This window comes from Passer montanus, unplaced genomic scaffold (assembly GCF_014805655.1).
Source record: "Passer montanus isolate IOZ18808 unplaced genomic scaffold, ASM1480565v1 scaffold69, whole genome shotgun sequence".
Taxonomy (NCBI): domain Eukaryota; kingdom Metazoa; phylum Chordata; class Aves; order Passeriformes; family Passeridae; genus Passer; species Passer montanus.
Window position 1 is genome coordinate 2,894,312 of NW_024372036.1, and position 18,842 is coordinate 2,913,153.

The 18,842-nt window shown below is 44.3% G+C and overlaps 1 protein-coding gene across 5 annotated transcripts in view; it reads left to right on the plus strand.

The window, feature by feature from the left end:
• Positions 1–13,712, plus strand: part of PDE9A (phosphodiesterase 9A) — a 51,822-nt gene extending 38,110 nt beyond the window's left edge. For 4 of the 5 annotated variants that reach the window (XM_039729484.1, XM_039729486.1, XM_039729485.1 and 1 more), the window contains 9 exons: positions 991–1,077; positions 4,567–4,671; positions 6,277–6,359; positions 7,326–7,482; positions 8,602–8,715; positions 9,367–9,471; positions 10,223–10,351; positions 10,981–11,076; positions 12,636–12,686. In XM_039729484.1, coding sequence (XP_039585418.1) covers positions 991–1,077; positions 4,567–4,671; positions 6,277–6,359; positions 7,326–7,482; positions 8,602–8,715; positions 9,367–9,471; positions 10,223–10,351; positions 10,981–11,076; positions 12,636–12,686 — 927 coding nt within the window. Of the gene's footprint in view, positions 1–990; positions 1,078–4,566; positions 4,672–6,276; positions 6,360–7,325; positions 7,483–8,601; positions 8,716–9,366; positions 9,472–10,222; positions 10,352–10,980; positions 11,077–12,635 lie in introns of all 5 variants that reach the window. The other variant, XM_039729483.1, reaches the window with a different exon arrangement.
• The last annotated feature ends 5,130 nt before the right edge of the window (positions 13,713–18,842 follow it).

Here is an 18,842-nt window from a genome sequence, read left to right on the forward strand (position 1 = left end):
AAACCCCTGGTTTGCTTTACAGTCTAAAAACTGCATTTTCTAACACAATGACCAACCACATTCCATCCCCTGCAGACTGGGCCTTCAGAAATGGGAATGCATATACACATAAACTCCTGAACTCCAGGAAACTGTTCATTTCTGACTGGTGGAAGCTGTTAGATTGGGATTATCAATATCTTTTGTTTTCAATTCTTTGAGATTATCAATATCTTTTGTTTTCAATTCTTTGAGATTATCAATATAGTTTGTTTTCAATTCTTTCAAGCCCAGACAATTAAATGTGAGGGGTGGTGCTAAATTACCTGAATCCCCCTTGCTGCTGCAGAGCAAACCTGTCTCAAAAGAGCTGCCTGTCCTTGCATTTCAGCTATAGGGATTCATAATTACAGTCTCTATGAGGGAATAATCACAAAACTGCTGCAATTTTGTAGGGTTATAATGGGAAATCTTTTAAACAAGAAATGTGAGGTGAGCTAGTGGAGTTGGGAGCTCACAAGAAGTCATAAAGAAAGAAGGTATTGACAAATGTCTGAAGTAAGTTTCTTGAGGGATCTCTTATTTTCTGCTGTCATTTTCTGTTCAGCTAGAGCCTGATCCATTTCTGTACAGCATGGGAGAAGCTCCCACTGCTTTCACTGAGCAATAGGACACATCCCAGCTGAACCAGAAAAATGGCAGTGCTTTTTTTGTGAGCAGGAATTGCTGTGATACACACAAATCACAATCACTGAAGAGTGCTGGTGTGATATTCAAAGCCCTGCACAAAACCTGTGAAGTCAAGAGCAGCGTGTCTGCTTCAAAAAGCTTCCAGGCCCTCTCTGTCTCCCCTCTTGCACTGACTTTAATCATGCAATCTTTGAACATCTTTCTTTCATCTAAAGAGGGCTCTGCAATTATTTGATGCTTGCAAAGGGGGGGGTTTCACTTCACAGGGTGTCCTCAAGGGATATTTACAGAGCCAAAATAACCTGCCTGTTCCTGCTGCAGATGCTGAGCTGTTTGGAGCACATGTACCACGACCTTGGGCTGGTAAAAGACTTCAACATCAACCCTATCACCCTGAAGAGGTGGTTGGTGAGTGTCTCAGGTTACTGGTGTTTGCAATTTTTCACATTCAAAAATCAATAAACAAGGCATTTAGTCATGGAATTAACATGACTGGCATGAGTAATGAAAGCAGTCAGTCTATACAAATTCTTAAAATTTAAGTACTTCAGAAAATGTTTGCATTCTTGTGGTCACAAATGACTCTTTTGTAACTGTTTTGCATTCATTTGCTGAGGTTGCCATCCCTGAAAGGAGTTCATTTCTGCTGAATGCTCTTGATACCTACTGTAAATGGAGGCAAGACAAGTGCCTTGAGATACAGCTAAAAAGTGCAATAATCATTCAATGTACTAAATCACAGGGAGCAGAGGAAAGAGCAAGTCAGGAAGGAAGAGGAATTGCTGAGAAGGTAACTTTCTTTGATGTGAGAATGTTGCAGAGATGCAAAATGTGAGAAAGATGAGATCATACCAAAAGTGAGATGGCTGAGGGAGAAACACTGGAATATTTAAAAAGCAATGAGTTTTCAGGTCCAAGGGAGAGCAAAAGAAAGTGTTTGCTAAAAAGCTGAAGAATATATTGGCTTTCTTAGGAAAAAACCCATCATGTTCCTAGAGAACTGTAGACCAGTAAATATTTTAACCACTGTTTAAAAAGCATCCAGGGATAGCCTGAGGAATTACAACTAGTAAAAACTCACCTCTGTGTCTCACAAATTGATTGAGACAATAATTAAAAACATCATGGTGTGAATTCATCATGCAGATGTTCCACAGGATTCCTGTACTAAAGACTTACACCTCATTAATCTCTTCTAATTCCCTGAGGAGCTTGCAGAGAGTAGAGGGCAGTGTTTTAGATGGATGTAGGCTCCTAAAAAATTTCACAAAATCAGGAGTTAGCTGGAAAAGACAAAGGAAAGAGTGGGTCCATCACATGTTACAGCACAGCAGGAGACACGTGGGGCTGTCACTGCTGGGTGTCCTGCTGCAGGAGGGACGCCACGAGGCACAAGGCTGAGCAGAGCCTGGAATAAGGGATAAAATGTCACCACAGAAGGCAGGAGGCTCACCTGAAATTTATTCCCAGCACCGGTGAAGCCTTTTTAGAAAAATAATATGGCTGCATTAAAGGAGAAACCAAAAATTATCAAAAGCTGGTAAATCTCTCTGTCTGAAGAAGGAAAATGAAAAGCTGGGTGGTGTTGACCTTATAAAGCAGCTGAAGACAAGGGGTGGGATGAAACCCAACACAAACAAGGGTAACACAGAGTAGATGAACCAGAAGATCTCCTCCTCCTGTTTCACAGCCCCAAAACATGGGAAGCAAGGTGATATGTCAACACACACCAACAGCCCACCCACACACACTGCTGCAGGCAGCTTCCCCTACTCGTGTCTCCAGGCAATTTGTCACCACTAGCATTTAAGACAGCTTCACTCTGAGCACAAAAGGGGAGTTTGTTGTGTATTTTCTACAAAGGCAAGGCAGGGTGAGGTCTCCTATCTTCTTGAAGAAAGAAAAATGATTTCTAAAAGCCTCAAGGGCTCTGCTGCAAAGTGGCACAGTGTGGGCATCACTTTGAACTCACGGGGGAGAGAAAAAGCCACCTCATGCTTATCCCACATCCACTGGCTACAGAAGTCTTCCAGAAAGGGGAGGAAAGAGTGATTAATGCAACCCAGTCACTCCATCCCTCCTGAGCCAGGAGTGCCCTGGGATGCTCTGGGCTCCAGTGCTGGATGTGCACACTACATCCATGCAGCTTTGTGCAGAGCCATGTGTAGGCTGTGAGATACCACCTGTGAGCCTGGCTGACAACCATATCATGTCATTCCTAAGTCATTTTAAAGTAATTAAATGTGTTTCTAAAATCCTTGCTGCAGAATAATCTGTGCAGCTTTTGCAATGAAGCCCACAAATACTGAATGAGCACTGAAATACCTCACTTCTCTTGACCTCATCCAGAGCTTTGAGGTTTCCTGGAAGTCAAGTGATGGGTTGAAGTGTTTGATCCTGATGGAGTGTGAGGACTCCTGAAGTAAATTCCTGATTTAGCTGGGGAAGGGGACAGGAATTCTGTCCATGTCATTAATTCAGGCTCAGTAACTGGAGCTTGAGGGCTCTCTGGACTCCAGCTCTGGAGGAGGATTCAGCAGAGGAGTCCAGCACTGCTGCTGACTCTTGGCTGCTTTGTGAGGGACAGGAAACCAGAGCAGCACTGGAATAATGACCATAGCATGTGCCAACCCAGCTGTGCCAGCCTCCCTGTGCCAGGACACAGGGACACACAGGCTTTATCCTGCTTGTGGAATGAGGGCAACCAAGCCAGGATCTGTAGAAAGTGAAATGAAACAATGGCTCCTGTGAGCCCATGACAGCTCAATCTCTCCCAGGCTGACAGGCATAGAAAACCCACCCAGGTGTGCTCCAGCCTGGTGTGCATTCACATCCTCCCTTTGCCAAGCAACACGTCCCAAAGTGCCACCTCTGAGCGCTGGCAAATGAAATGACAGCCACATTTCAGCCTCAAGGTATCAGAGCTGCAGTTTGTGTTCAGCAGGAGAGGGAGCCAGGGGTGGGCTCTGAGCCCTTTACAGTCCCCCATTTAGCCACTGCAAGGTTCAAAATACAAATTCAGGATGAGAGCAGAATGTCCTCTCTTGAGGACTGAGATGCAGCTGTGCTGGGATGTTTGCCCATTGCTGGCTGGCATGAGAGGAGATTTTCTGTGAGCTTTACCTGCTGGTGAATTCTTGGAACACACAAATGTGAAAAACACCTTCACTCTCCTGTGAAAATTAAAAGTTTAATAGAGGACAACAGGAGACAGGGACCATAGAGCAAAGGCTGTTACAGGTGCATCTTGGCCCTCAGCCAAGAGCACCCTGTTATCTTTTATACTCCTTAAATACCTTTTCTCTTACATCAGCCCATTGCATATTCATAGAGCCTTATGCATAGTAAACTTTTCCCCAAACTAGTTTACATGTTCCAAGAATTGTTTAGCACATCTCCTCCTTGGGATCCACCTTTTTTGAGTGTGCACCTTCCTTGACTTTGGTTTTAGTCCTTTTTTATCACCTCCAGTTTTTGGACCTTGGTCTACACTGTCTTCAGACAGTGAGTGCTGATGGTTGGCAGATCTGTAGCAGGGTCCTCATCCTGTCTTCATTGGGTGTTATCCCATCCAAGCAGGAATTTTAACACAAGCATACTTATATCAGCTATTTCACTACCATGTCAAAGCTTAATTAACAACAGAAATAAAAACTGTAACAAAGTTACTTTAACACCACACATACAGAATCCATTTTAATATTTGCAAAAAGCCAACATTATAATATGTATCTATTACACAAATCTCACCCAGGAATGCAGAAAGTGTCAGAAGCCCTGTGCTGTCACTCTGTCCTAGTGCAGAATAATCCTGGGCCCCTTAGGACTCTTTAAGGATTTCCAGTGCTTGGCAAACAGCTCTGCCCCCTCTGACAGCTCCATTCCCTCTCTCTGCAGCTGTGTATCCACGACAATTACAGGAACAACCCCTTCCACAATTTCCGGCACTGCTTCTGCGTCACCCAGATGATGTACAGCATGATCTCGCTCTGCAGCCTCCAGGTACCACCCCCTCCATGGCACCACTCCATTCCCACCTCAAACCTGAGCCACTTCTCTTGCACAACGAGCCACCAGCCTGCTGGCAAGCGGTGGCCTTTGAGGAGGCTGCTCCTGCTCAGTCCCCGGGTGTGGGAAGTGGATTTGTAGGGAATTCTCCAAGCCTGACAGAAGGCTCACACAGTGTGTGCATCCCTGTGCAAACCTAGAGACAAGAAATGCTGACTCAGAAATGCCATGGAATAGCACAGACATTGTTGAGAGAGAAATGGAACTAGAAATAAATTTTAAATTATGGCCTTGCAAAGGATGGCCTCTGGATACCTTAGGGAAATAGAACTATGAAAGTTGCATTGTATTAAGACCCACAAAGAGTAATTTTTGATGATTGGCTTTAAGGCATTTACAGTATTAATTACATTATTGTTACATTATTATTAATTACAGTATTATTTAAGGTATAGCATGGCAAAAACTGACAGGCCAAGAAACACTTATAGTGTATTATAATTAAGAAATGTCTGACTTCTGATTTTGATGGCATGAGTTATAACATCTGTATTTTCTCGCCCTTCATATGAAACTGCAAATAGAACAAAAGATTTTTAAACACCTCTCGGGTACCCCATCTCTAGATCAGAAAAAAACTTAATCTGACACCCAGGTACACAAGAAGTATTGCATTTCCACCTCAGCCATCCCATTCCTGACCCCCAGCACCTGCACATCTTTCTGAGGCTGCTGGGAGGAAACTTCAGCTCCTGGATGTCCACAGTTTGTACTGTGATGGAGTGAAGCATTCAGGAGTGACAGCCAAACCCCTGCTGAGTTATGGTCTGTGGGTGTGTTCTTTGTTTGGGACACAAAATGTTCCCACAAGAGGTTTCCTCCAAATGTGTGCTTTTACCTGTGCTTGTCCTGTAGCCTGGCATGTGCAGGACACACATTTCACCTTTATTTTGTCCAAAACTATAGGCATCAATTAATTTCACTGTCTGGATACCCCGAACTCATATATTAGTTTCATTTCTTTACAAAACTGAGGTTTTTTCACTGTAAAAAACCCCTTTTTTCTCCATAGTTACACATATCAGTTACTGGCCTAAGTCTGTTTTCCTGCCAGTAGCAGAATGAAGAAGAATTTGCTTTAATGTAAGTCCATGCTGTTCAAAAGCTGTGGGAACACAAAATTTAATTTTTCTTAACATCTTTTCATAACTTTATTTAATGCAGAATGCTGTGGCAACAGAGCCATCTTCCAGCCCTCCCTTTACCTAATCAGGGTGCTCAAATGACTTGTAAGAGACTGTACTAATGTCTCAGTGCTTTTATATCATCTCTGCAGTAATAGCAAGTTTCAAGGAAATTGCCTCCTCTGAGCTACTGTTATTTCATGCAACAAAGGCAAATCTGAGTCATTTTTACTGGAAGGGAAGGCAGATTTCTCTCTCTTGACTGAAGTAAATTCATCTAAGGAAAAATGCTTCATTTTGCTCAGATTTGCATTTCTCTAAAGAGCAAATATGTCTGGTTTCTTTATTTCTTTTGATTTACAGGGATAGGGGAAGTAGAAGTCATAATACTATATTCATGTTTTGTATTTTACAGGAGAAATTTTCCCAAATTGACATTTTGATTCTCATGACTGCAGCAGTGTGCCATGACTTGGACCATCCAGGCTATAACAATACGTGAGTCTGGTCTCTTTTTTTCTCTTTCCTTAAAATCTGTTGGGAAGATAACACTGCCTGGCATTTTTTGGCTGATCAGGTTTTCCTTCTCACAGCCTGACCTGTTTCCCTGCTGGTCACTCACGTGGGCCAAAGCAGAGCTCAGGTCTGGGCTGGGGTTTGCCAGCTGTCCTTGGTTCTGTAAGGAAAATAGTTTTTTTTCAGATTTCTATTCAAACACTTTCTTCCCTAACTCCTGAGAAAACAAGGTGAAATATTTTACAGCTGGTACAGAGCTATAAATTATTATAATGGAATAATTACAGTAAAATTCAAAGGGTGATTTAGCTTACACTTTATTTCATAATTATAAATAATGAAGTATACTTTACTCTGTTTATTTTCATGTGAGGAAATTATTGCTGTTGACCCACAGACACTTTTGTGTGCATGTGAAAGAGAGAGAATCTGATTTATTTGTAACCACTCATTAAATGAGGGCAGAACCTAGTTCTAACTGGGATCAGTGAGAATCTCTGCATTTGCCATTAGTAGGGGTTGAATTAAACCGTTCAATTCTGGTTTTGTTCTACGTCAAAATAAAAAAAAAACTTTAGATTTTTTTTTTTAGAGGTAGAAAAAAACATCAAAACAGTTTTTGATTTGTTCAAAATCAAAAAAACCAAAACCAGTTCCTTGTGGTTTTGTTCTACATAATTTTAAACTAGACATGTGGCAAAATTTAGAGAAGTAATAAAAATCTTTTGGGTGAACATTCACCCACTGAGGGGAATCAATGCCTGAGATGATATTGAATATCTATTTTCTGTGAAAATCTGATTCAACACCAACAACCAAAAAAAACCCACAAAGCTGCAGCTAACCGAATAAGCAGTGAAAAGAATGCAAGCAGGAGGAGGCAGCGTGGTTTGGAGCAGCTGGAGGGTGTCTGAGGAGCTTTTTCCTCACGGCTTTCCCTGCCCTCAGCTACCAGATCAACGCGCGGACGGAGCTGGCCGTGCGCTACAACGACATCTCCCCGCTGGAGAACCACCACTGCGCCGTGGCCTTCCAGATCATCTCCCAGCCTGAGTTCAACATCTTCTCCAACGTGGACCAGGACCAGTTCAAGCAGATTAGACAGGTAGGAATGCTGCTCCTGCACACGGTTAGAAACGCGCACGGAATTCCCTGCTCCGCCGTGGGAGTGGCTCATCCTCCCTGGAGGGCAGGGCTGAAAAAGCCCCTCACACTGGAAGGGTCCAAGAGAAATTCTTGGAAAATTTCCACAGGAGCACTCCCTGGAATGCATTGCTGAGGAGTAATGAGTACATCCTGATTATTAAAGCCTATGACATTTTGGGGGTAGATGTTTATATTGCTGGAGGAGCCAATTAGCTCTGACTGGGGAAGGATTGAGCTCTCAGGGCAGAAGTTTGTGCTTTACGGGAACACTGTATTAATTTTAAGAGGGGCTTCAAAAGGGGAAAATATTTGCAACAGCAGAGCACTTGTACTGTTGGAAGAGGCCCTGGTGCACTGGGAGTCATCACAATTATCTCTGAGGCACTGAACAATGTTACAATTCCCATCAGGCCTCTAAGGGCCAAAATTCAGTCTTAATTTCCACATTACACCTTCCTTACAGACCAAGTGAAGAATCAGTATAAAGGCTGGTTGGAGTTCCTGATTCTGCCAGTGTGTGGGAAACTGGCACAGCCCCAAAATGGACTGTTCTGTATGAAAACCCACAACTTTAAATTAACCACATGTTTTCCCATCATAAGCTCTGCTCAGAAGGAGGAAACAGAGCTCCTTGTCTTCATCCAAATGTTTCAAAGCTCTTAATCCAAAGAGGATGGGCACAGCTGGCATCCACATCATGATTTTTGTCTCAGGGCCACTAAGAGTCAGCAGCAAAACCCACAGTGCCTTCCAAGGAGGGGAAAGTGGATCTTGGCAGCCAGAGTGTGGCTTTTAACATCCTGTTGTACAGTTTGCTTTTCTACAATTAGTCAATGAGAAAGGCAAAACCTCAGTGTCTCTGGAATATCAGATGAAACCATGATCCTCATGTACCACGAACTCTTCATAACCCTCTTCCCATTTCCTTGGCAGTTCCAAGTCAGAAACTTCCCCTTCCAGCATGAGCAATTCAGTGCATCTGAGGCATTTTGTGTGCAAGACAGACCCTACTTGGCTTTGGAATAGCAGACCTTGTAAGGAATGTCAAGTTAATACGTGAACATGTTTTCTTTGCTAGGGGATAATTACGTTAATCCTGGCTACAGACATGGCGAGACATGCAGAAATACTGGACTCTTTCAAGGAAAAAATGGAAAACTTTGATTACACAAATGAAGAACACATGACCTGTGTAAGGAGGTTTTGTGGATTTTATTTTTCTGTGCATGGAGTGAAAGCTTGTAGATTAACTTTTTTTTGTTGAAAAACTGAGGTTCAATATATATTATAAAAAAAAATCCATCCTACACCAAAAAATAATTACAATTTGGAAGTGCTGTATATTAAATAGATTTTTCCAGCTTTTGAAATCCTGGAATCCCATCAGGAAAATAAAAATTTTACTCTATTAGGCCACAAATTCTTATAATCCTTTACTGTGGGGCAAAAAAATTCCATAAGAGTGAAAGCCGTAGTCATCTCTATTCCCCAGTGCAGTTGTGCTTGATTCCCAGGGAAATCTTTTCCCAGCTGCCTCTGAGTGCTCCACAAAAACCTGAATGGTCACTTGTGACTGAATCTCTTCCTGCAGCAGATAAGTGCACATCCCACTGTGACACATGCCAGAGGGGGAAACCAAGGCAGAGAAGGGATAAGTGATTTACACAGAACAGCTGAGAGGGGAAAAAAGAACCCAGATCATTTAAGACCTCTGGTTAAATCCTGAAATTGTCCTTTCTGGTTGAAAACATTGCCTCCCAGTGCATTGCAAGGACAGGGGTTGTGGAAAGGGGGAAAAGGGCTGGCTTTGGGAATGCAGCATTGAAGTGTTATCCTCTTTCAGCTGAAGATGGTACTGATAAAATGCTGTGACATCTCCAACGAAGTCCGCCCGATGGAGGTAGCAGAGCCCTGGGTAGATTGCTTGCTGGAGGAGTATTTTATGCAGGTAAGAGAGAGGGAGAGATGCAATTGCACAATTTCACAATTTTCTGCTATTTCCAAATCCCACAGGTGCTTCACTGACAGCCCAGTCTTGTTCTAGCTCTGAACTACCTGGTTTAGTGGAAGTTTCCCTGCCCATGGCAGGGGGTTGGAATTGGATGATCTTTAAGGTCCTTTCCAACCCAAACCATTCTATGATTCCATGGAAAGCTTATTTTACAAAAAGTCAGAGAAGAATGCCAGCAAAAGAACTTGCTCAGCAAGCAAGTGGATGTAACTCATTTTCTCTTTTAATCATTAGTAAAGAATGAGATATAATTTCTGTTTGAATACCAGAAAATAATCACTCTCTGGAGAACAATGAGGAAATCACAGAACTATTCCATCTCTTTCAGAGCAGCAAGAGCCATTACCAGCTTTCTGAATGCTCTGAAATATTTTACCTCACAAGTCCAGTGGGTTTGCAAAGGCAGTCAGCCTCCCTGCAAGCCTGGAGGTGAATGCTTTGATGCTGGTGCTGAGCAGAAATAACTGAACAGAATTCTCTTTATTTGGATGTTGCTCTCCACAAAGCAGAGACATTGGCCTGAGGGAAGCACATCACTATTCTGTGCTATCTACAGACACCTCTGTGATCTGCATCTGAGGGCTGCTCATCTCCTTGGTGCATCGCTCTCCCCACAGCCTGCTAGACAGGATTAATATTTGTTATCTCTGGCTTTGTTATCTCTGGGTTGTTCCTCTGGTTGTTCCAGAGCGACCGAGAAAAATCCGAGGGGCTGCCGGTGGCGCCGTTCATGGACCGCGACAAAGTGACCAAACCCACGGCACAGATCGGGTTCCTCAAGTTTGTCCTCATCCCCATGTTCGAAACAGTGACAAAGGTAAAGTCACCCAGGGCCAGAAACCAGAGTGGGGGACAGCAGAGCTTCAGTGTTTGCCCCCACCTATTGTATTTGCGGGGTTCCCAGAGGAGGGAAGGAATGATGAATCTGACTCCCTGTTCTCAGCAGGCTAATTTATTATGTTATGATCTATATTATATTAATGAATACTATACTAAACTATACTAAAGAATACTAAAGAGTACAGAAAGGATACTTACAGAAGACTAAAAGATAATAATGAATCTCATGACTCTCTCTACAGAGTCCAACACAGCTTGGCACTGATTGGCCAATGGGTCAAAACAACTCACGGCAGAAACCAATAAAATAATCACCTGTTGGATAAACAATCTCCAACCACATTCCAAAGGAGCAAAACACAGGAGAAGCAAATGAGATAATATTGCTTTCCTTTTTCTCTGAGGCTTCTCAGCTTCCCAGGAGCAAAATCCTGGGCAAAGGGATTTTTCAGAAAATATGACTGTGACACCCACCACGTGTTCAGTTCCCCAGGGAAATGGGGAGGTACCTTCCACAGCCCATTTTCACCATGTACAGTTAATTAATGCAGCAAGCTGAGGAATGCAAAAGGAAATGCTGATAGTCTTTCTCTTGTTCCCACCTAGCTGTTCCCAGAAGTGGAGGAGGTGATGCTCCAGCCTCTGTGGGAATCCAGGGACCACTACGAGGGGTTAAAACAAATAGATGATGCCATGAAAGAGGTAAACTCCAATTATCTCCTTGATAAAGCAAACATTATAACTGAATAAACCAAAGATTATAATTAAGCAGCAGCTTAATTCTGAAACAGTGGGAATGCTTGTGGCATAATCATTATCCTGAGAAACACATTCATTACACCTGCCTGGAGAGAGGTGTGTGCCACAAGCAGTAAAAACACGTCCTTGCAGAGCCCACCAGGAACCACACAAGTATGGGCAGGGGACAGGAGCTGCTTGCAAGGCACAGACCCCAGGGATAACCCCTGAAGGGAGCACAGCTCTCCCTGGGGGGATCTGCCCTCCCTTGGGAAGGAGTTTGCCTGGGTTACACTGCAGCAAAATGTTCTGGGGTTGGGCAGTTCAAGGCTCTGCAGCACCAGTTTATTTTCTGGGAAGGAACTTCCAGTCACGTGTGTGTCATCGAGGATGGGCTTGGCATTTTATGAGGAATCACTCAGTCATGCAAAGCACCCAGGAGGATTAAACACACAACCAGTGAAGTCCTTTAATTGCCCATTGGGGACTTTAATCTACAGAGCATCTCTCATTTTGTGAGGCTCAGGGGAGGTGGGAATTCCAGGTAACCACATCTGCTGTCTCCCAGGAGGTCTGCATTGCCTCAGGAGCCTGGCAGGGCAGAGAGCAGTGCCCAGGACAGCAGAGTGCTGGTCCAGCTCCCTGCAGCCTGTGACAATGGCCCTGCACTCCTTTCTTGCACACCTCTTCCAGTGCCTCTTTTCCCTGCCAAGATCCACGACAAAACCTGCCCTAATGTCATCACAGAATAGGGAGTTTCTGACATTAAAAAAATCACCATGTAGGCAGGCTACTATCAGCCATCATTGAAAATAAGTTGGGAAGTGCCCTGGAGAACCAGTTGTGCTGATATTTTTGGTATGTGGGTAATGAAGGTTCCTCCACTTGATCATCCATGAGTGGAACAGTGGCTTTGCTGTAGCTCCCATCTCCTCCCAAGTGCTTTGGAGAAAAAGCCCCTCAGCAGTTCAAGTACTGAGGCTTGTTGATCAAAGAGCACAGCTCTGAGGGCACTAAATTTTAAAGGAGAACAAAGCCTTTTAGGCATTTTTCGATTTAGACAGGAGCATTTGTCAAACGAGGGCAAAAGAACTCAAATACGACTGCCAGACTTTCTGAGTTTTATTCATCTTTCAAGTTGAGCTGAGATTTTACTTCTGGTTTACAGAAGCTGTCAAAACAGCATTTTTATACAAACTGATGGAGCTTTAATTACAGTGTATTGGCACAAGAGGCCTTAAAAAATAGGAGCTGCTTGAATTCAGAAATATTCTGAAACAAGAGAACTTAATTAATAATCTGAGAGCCCAGTACAATAGCTGATGAGAAAGACTGAGTTCTGTTTACCCAGGACATTCATCCAGAGCTGTTTGGATGAAACAATGCCTGTGATATTCCAAGCTGCTGCCTATTATTTCCCAGGAAATGTTGCACATGCCTTGTGGAGAGCTGAGCGTGGGACTCACAGCAGCACTGTGAGTGTGAGTCAGGGGGGATTAATCCTGCTCTGCTCTTCATTCCAGCTGCAGAAACAGAAAAGTGAAGGTTTGACCCCTGGCAGCACCGAAAAGTGAGAGGAAACATCCTTTGAACAAATAAACCACGAGCCTTGAGGCTACTCTGGTTTGAGAAATGCTGTGTTGGCCAAGCAGAGGTGGTGGCTACGTCAAAACCCAAGTGGGACCATGCAGGGAGAGATGGATCCACAGCCTGCAGCCTCCCCACAGAGCTGCTGCTGCCGCCGGACACCGCGCGCTCCCCAGACTCTGGCATTCCCTGCACAGCCTCCTGGCAGGATTGCCCAGGCTCCTGAATTCCCTCCACAGCCTCCTGACAGGATTGCCCAGGATCCTGAACTCTCACCACAGCCTCCTGGCAGGATTGCCCAGGATCCTGAATTCCCTGCACAGCCTCCTGGCAGGATTGCCCAGGATCCTGAACTCTCACCACAGCCTCCTGACAGGATTGCCCAGGCTCCAGCATTCCCACCACAGCTTCCCAGCAGGATTCTCCCTGTGCACAGCTCCACCCTTCAGCAGATCTGCCTTTCTGCCTGCAGTCTGTAGAGACAAATCAGAGTTTAGCTAAGGAGCCTTTTCTGGGACATGGTCCCCTGGCACCAGGGGCTGTTTTAGTCAAGACACTCTCTGTACAGCAGTATGCTAATTGCAGCATAGCTCACCAGATGCTTATGCACTGACAAGGGCCCAGGCATACATTTTTATTTGCCTGGAAGACCCTAATGACACATTTCTCCTCATTATTCTCTGAATTTTATAGTGTTCACAGTACATTCAGAAGCCCAGCATAGTGGATGCAATTTTCTCTTTTTTTTCCTACACTAGAAGAAATCAGAAGAAACTGTAGTGAGTTTGCTGGGTTGCTTTGTGGCCTGGTACAGCTGGACACCATGGGATCCTTCAGCACGAGCAAAGAATGGAGCACAAAGCTGAAAAAACCACGGTGCAAACTCATTTTTATCCTTGTTGATGCAAAAAAAAAAAAAAAACCAACAAGAGACACCTTCAAAGATGTACAGATTTTTTTTTTTTTTTTACCTTTTAAACCAACCTGCTAAATAATATATTCTTCTACAGAAATGGGTGTTATTGTTTCATTTTGTGCATGTGTTCACATGAGAACAGTCCATGTTCCTAAAGACCAATAATGACTGCAAGGGAAGGGGCTGTACAGGAGGGGAGAGGGATGGTTTTCCTTGGAGGAGAAGCCTTAGAATTATTCCTGTGGCACAGCATGGAAAGCTCCAATTCCATTGATGGTTAGTGATGGTTGGGAGCCAAGCTCTGCCCAGGGGTTGGAGCAGTGAGAACAGACAGTGCTGGGATGGGTTCCTGTGCACCAGCTCACCAAAGGGAAGGCTGGAATAAATCCCCCATGGGAATCAAGCCACAGCCATGCTGCTCACCTGGTTTCTGGGAAAGGTTGGAGGGAAAGGTTGTCCTTGCTGGGGGTTTCACACCCTATCAGGTGTGGCTGCTGGGAGCAGGGATTCCATCCACCTTGGTGTGCTGGCATCTCCCACAGTGGCAGTCACAGGCATGGACATTGCTCAGGTTCCCCTTGGCTCCCCAGCTCTGTAAATCCCAAAACTGCAGCTGGTTTGTCAGGGGGATGAGCAGAAAAGGGACAATCTTTCACCCCACCATGGCTCAGGAAACACTTGAGGCAGCTCAGCCTCTCTGCAGGTCTCTAGAACCAGCCCTGAACAGGAAATTCTGCCTCCTGCTCTGGAAATTCAGGTTGTTCTCCTGTTGTTTCTGCACATTAATCCTGAGTTTAACTCTCGTTTCTCCCCCAGTGCCATTTCCTGTGTTTGGTCTCTTTCATTGGCACACAAACTGTGTTATTTCAGTTACTCTCCAATCTCTCAGGGAGATCCGAATTACCCCAAAACTCCCATCCCTCTACTCTGTTCCTACCTGGAAGTTTCCAGAGACCCAGGACAGACTCACAGCTGGTTCTGTCTGCTGGTGCCTCCTCCTTTAAACAACTTTTGTGTGTGGTTTTGGGCTTTCTGCTGCAAACTGGAAAGGGCTCTGATCCCTGGATTTGAACAGATCCCAAGGGAAATGGAAAGATCCAAGCCCAGGGTCAGCTCCAACTCACACAGACATGTTCATGAATGGATGAACTACACCCTAGTTTTGATTAACCTCAAACTTCTGATGCTTGAAGGTCAAATCTGAATTGTGTGGTTTGTGCCCTTTTTCTTTCCTAAATCTTATAATCCAAAGTACGTTCCCAGATTGTTCCTCTGTGGAATTCTTCACCACTTTTTGCACAAGTAAATGGAATTTACCATCTCCATTCGGGCGGATTTCCGTCCCAAATCAGCTCCCAGAGCAGATGAGCTGTGCAGGAGCCATGAACAATGGCTCAGGCCTTGCCAGCTCTGCACTGAGATGAGAAAACCTGCTGGACAAACTTCACTGCCCCCTCCTCCCACTAAAACTCCCCAAGAGTTAGATCCTTATAGGAAGTTTTGTTTCAGCTGGAAGGTTTTTCTCTGACCACAAACCCAAATCCAGCAATAATTTATCTGTGTGCTTAGCTCCCACCAGCCTGGCACAAAGGAGCTTCTTGCACACTGCAGGCTCCTTGGCTTTCTCTGACTGAAGGATTTTTGGGAATCGATGGCTTGTTTTGGCCTCCACCATTTTTAGGAGCAACCAAAAAAAACTGTTTACTGCAGAGAGATGAACAAAAAACGTTGATGAAATCCTGCTGAATATTTTGGAGCTGCATCAGAAACGTGGAAAAAGGGAATGCAACCCACCCTGAGGGCTGCAGTAGTGACTGTGGTGATGCTGTAATGTGCTGTGAGGGTTATTGAAAGAACAGGCAACACCCAGGCTGCTTTCACAGGCAGCTGTAAAATTTAAAAAAAAAAAAACAACAACCATGCAATCACAACCAGCTGATGGTATAAATGGGAATACCCAGTATTTTTTTAAATCTCATTTGTCTTTGTAATATTAGATTTCTATGAGACAGTCCTCCCAAGATATGTTTAACCACGGGAAATGCACAGCATTCTCTCATAATTCTAGTTTCTTATGCTTTTCCCACAATATTTAACATTGTGATTCATATGCTAATTAAAGGATTTGAGAATCTCAGGCAATCAGCCCATTAAAATGTCACACATTTTCAAGGTGACATTTTAAAACCAGACTTAGCATGAGAATGAAATTTTTTGAGGCAGGGAGACAGATGTCTGAGTGTGATTTAATCTTTTCTCCCCCGATTCCAATGACTAAGAGTGGGTATTGTGTCTCAGTGTTGTTTCTGTTTACAGGAGGTGTCTTACAGAGAATTTTCTATGACCTGTTGCAGCTTTCAGCATCATGACAGTGCCAGGTGCACCCCAGCCTTGCATTGCTGTGATCAAAGCTGAACATGAAATGGGTTATAACAATTGCACACCATTTAGCCTGGGAAGCTAATGATGAGCTCTGGGATTTTACTTCTTTTTTTTTTTTAAAGATGTGAGATCCCACAGCCCATTACTCTGTGTTTTAGTATGGTTTGATAATCATATCAAACTGAGGCTGCACGTCTTGGGAGGGAAACAGCTTTTTAAAAATGTTAAATTTTTAAATTTAACAAGGGAAGTTCAGTGTCTGTTAATACAGGAGTCATGTAATGCCACAGGAGTATCTGCACATGGAAATTGTTCATCTCAGAGCTGCCTCTGAGCAGCAATAACAGCATCTGCCCCATGTGGGAGTTTGAGCCTGTCAGGAGAAGCACTGTCATGCACTGTCCAATTTTCCCGTTTTGAACAGCAGGTTTTTGCTGCAAGCTTCTCTCTAAAAACATCTGAAGAGCAAGTTTACCTTCATGCCTGGTCTGTGGGATTAAGAGCCACACTCTGCTTTTATTCTCCTGTCGTACTGTAAAAATTTCTGTGAGAGAGCAGAGTGGGCAAATCACCTGCCCCACTAACACAGAATCTCCCCTCTTTGCCTGTTTCCCATCTCCTTGGATATAAAACAAAGGATGAAGCCTGTCAGGGATGAGGAGCACTCAACTCACAGGAAGAGTTTCTAGGAAAGGAGCCTCATGCAGGGCCATCCAGCTGCTGCTCTGACTCCCAGCTCAAAGAAATCACTGTCCAAGAGGTTGTTCTGGGGCCTCCTGAGCCCCCTTCTGTGTGCACCACCCTCTTCCACACAGCACCCTTGTCTAGAGGATTGTTTAGTACCAGAAAAATGCAGCAAAAACTTCCTGAAGTGTGTTTTAAATGGAAGAGCTTGGATGCTCCTTTTCTAGGCAAGATGGGAGAGCAGCAGGTGATCTCTCCTCTCTCTCAGCTCTCCAGGGCAGTGCCTAGGCAGAGATGTTGTTTGGACTCTGAAAAAATGGGGCATTGGAGGGCTGTGTGTGAATGCTGTGATGGTACAGAACACCAGTACACAGAACACACATCATAATAATTAATTTAATAATCTGTCACTGGCTTCAAATCCCTTCTGGAGCAAGTCAGCAAGCCAGGGCTTCCATCTCCTTTCAACAGGGAGAACCACATTTGTAAAGCACCTTGTGTTTTTTTGGATGCAAAAAAACCCAACAGCTCCCATTATCAGAAAATAAAAACTTCTGGCCAAACCCACTTTTTGGATGTTTTTGTAAAGGAAGGAGCTGTAACCAACAGGTCAGACATGGTGGTGTAGCAAATCTGGCTCTTGGCTAGTGAGAAGTCAAACTCACACACACAAAAAAAGCTTTCTGGCTATTTTGGCAGGTAGTCAGGAATCACAGGTGTACTCAGGCACAAGCACACACATAAAGCAGATATCTGTAGACAATTTTGTAACACCACTCTTGGCTCTGTTGCAAGACAAACTTAGAACCAGGAGGGTTTGGAAAGTGCAACCCGGTGTTGTCACAGCCAACGTTTGCTGTAAAGTCTCTGAGGAAAAATCTGTTTTCCAAACTGTGTGGAAGCACAGTTACAGCCTGGCTGGCAGACCCAGCAGATCCTCTGCCCTAAAGCTCCAAACTGACAGGGACTTGGAGCAGTTCTGTCATTTTATAAAAAAAAAAAAAAAAAACCAACAACAAAACCAAAAAGCTTGTTCTCAGCCCACTGATGGTGCTCTGGGCTCAGGACAGCTGGGACACACTCCAGGCTGGAAAATGGCATGAGAAATTCAACACAAAACCACATAAATCCTCCTCAAATTTGTGTGCCCAAGCCATGCCTTCTGGATTGCCCAGCTAGCAGCTGCCCTGGGTAAGCCCTGGAAGCCAATTTGTCCCTCAGCACTGCTGCTGCCCCTTCAGGGCTGGCCAAAATCACAGCTTGTTATTCAGGGCATTGGCAAAACACGCCTTAAGCACCAACAAGCTTGGGGCACTAACCACCTCTCTAGGAAGGTGGAAAGATTTCCCTTTTGATGAGGAAATTCCCTACCAAAAAAACACCAAAAGCCCAAAAACCAGTACAAACTTGAAAGATGGAAATTTCATATTCTTTACTGAGCAAGCCCAAGCAAAATGAAACGAGCATTCAGAGCAGTGCTTATGTGTTTGAGTTATTATTTCCCTTCCAAAAAAAAAAAAAAATTCATTTCAGGCAGAGTTTTATTGCTCACACTGGGAATTTGGTGTTCCCCCAGTGGCAGCTGCCCTCCCACTACTCCCCAGTGCTGCCCAGGGCAGCTGGACCCACTGGTGCTTCCAGGACTGGCTGCAGGGAGGTGATTTCTTGTCATAGGAAGAGCTGAAGAAATATATTCCTAAATGTTAGGGGTTCACAGGTCTAAAAAAATATGTTCCTAAAGGTTATGGGGTCACAGGTCTAAACCACCATGTCCTCCTGACAGTTCCCTGGGGTGGCGTGTGCATCATAAAGGACAATTTCATCTCTTCATTCCTTTTCTTCTTCATTTTTCTCCCCCTCACCCAAGACTTTGATCCTCCTCCTCCTCTTTCTCTTGCCTGCTGTGTGTGCTGCCAAGGGCAGATTTCCAGGGCAGTGACTCTTCCCAGCTCCTTTTCCTGCAGAGGACACATCACCCATTTTAGGGTTGCTGAGCCAAGGCTGTGTCATCCAGAGCCAGGGAGATCCTGGCTTGTAATGGACAAAAAGTACAGGAATGTCCCCTTTATTTACAGCCTTTCATTTTATCCTCCCAGCTGTGTCATTTCTCCACCCTGCATGGTGATTTACTCCTTGACCTGTGCTTCAGGCTGCCTTTTCC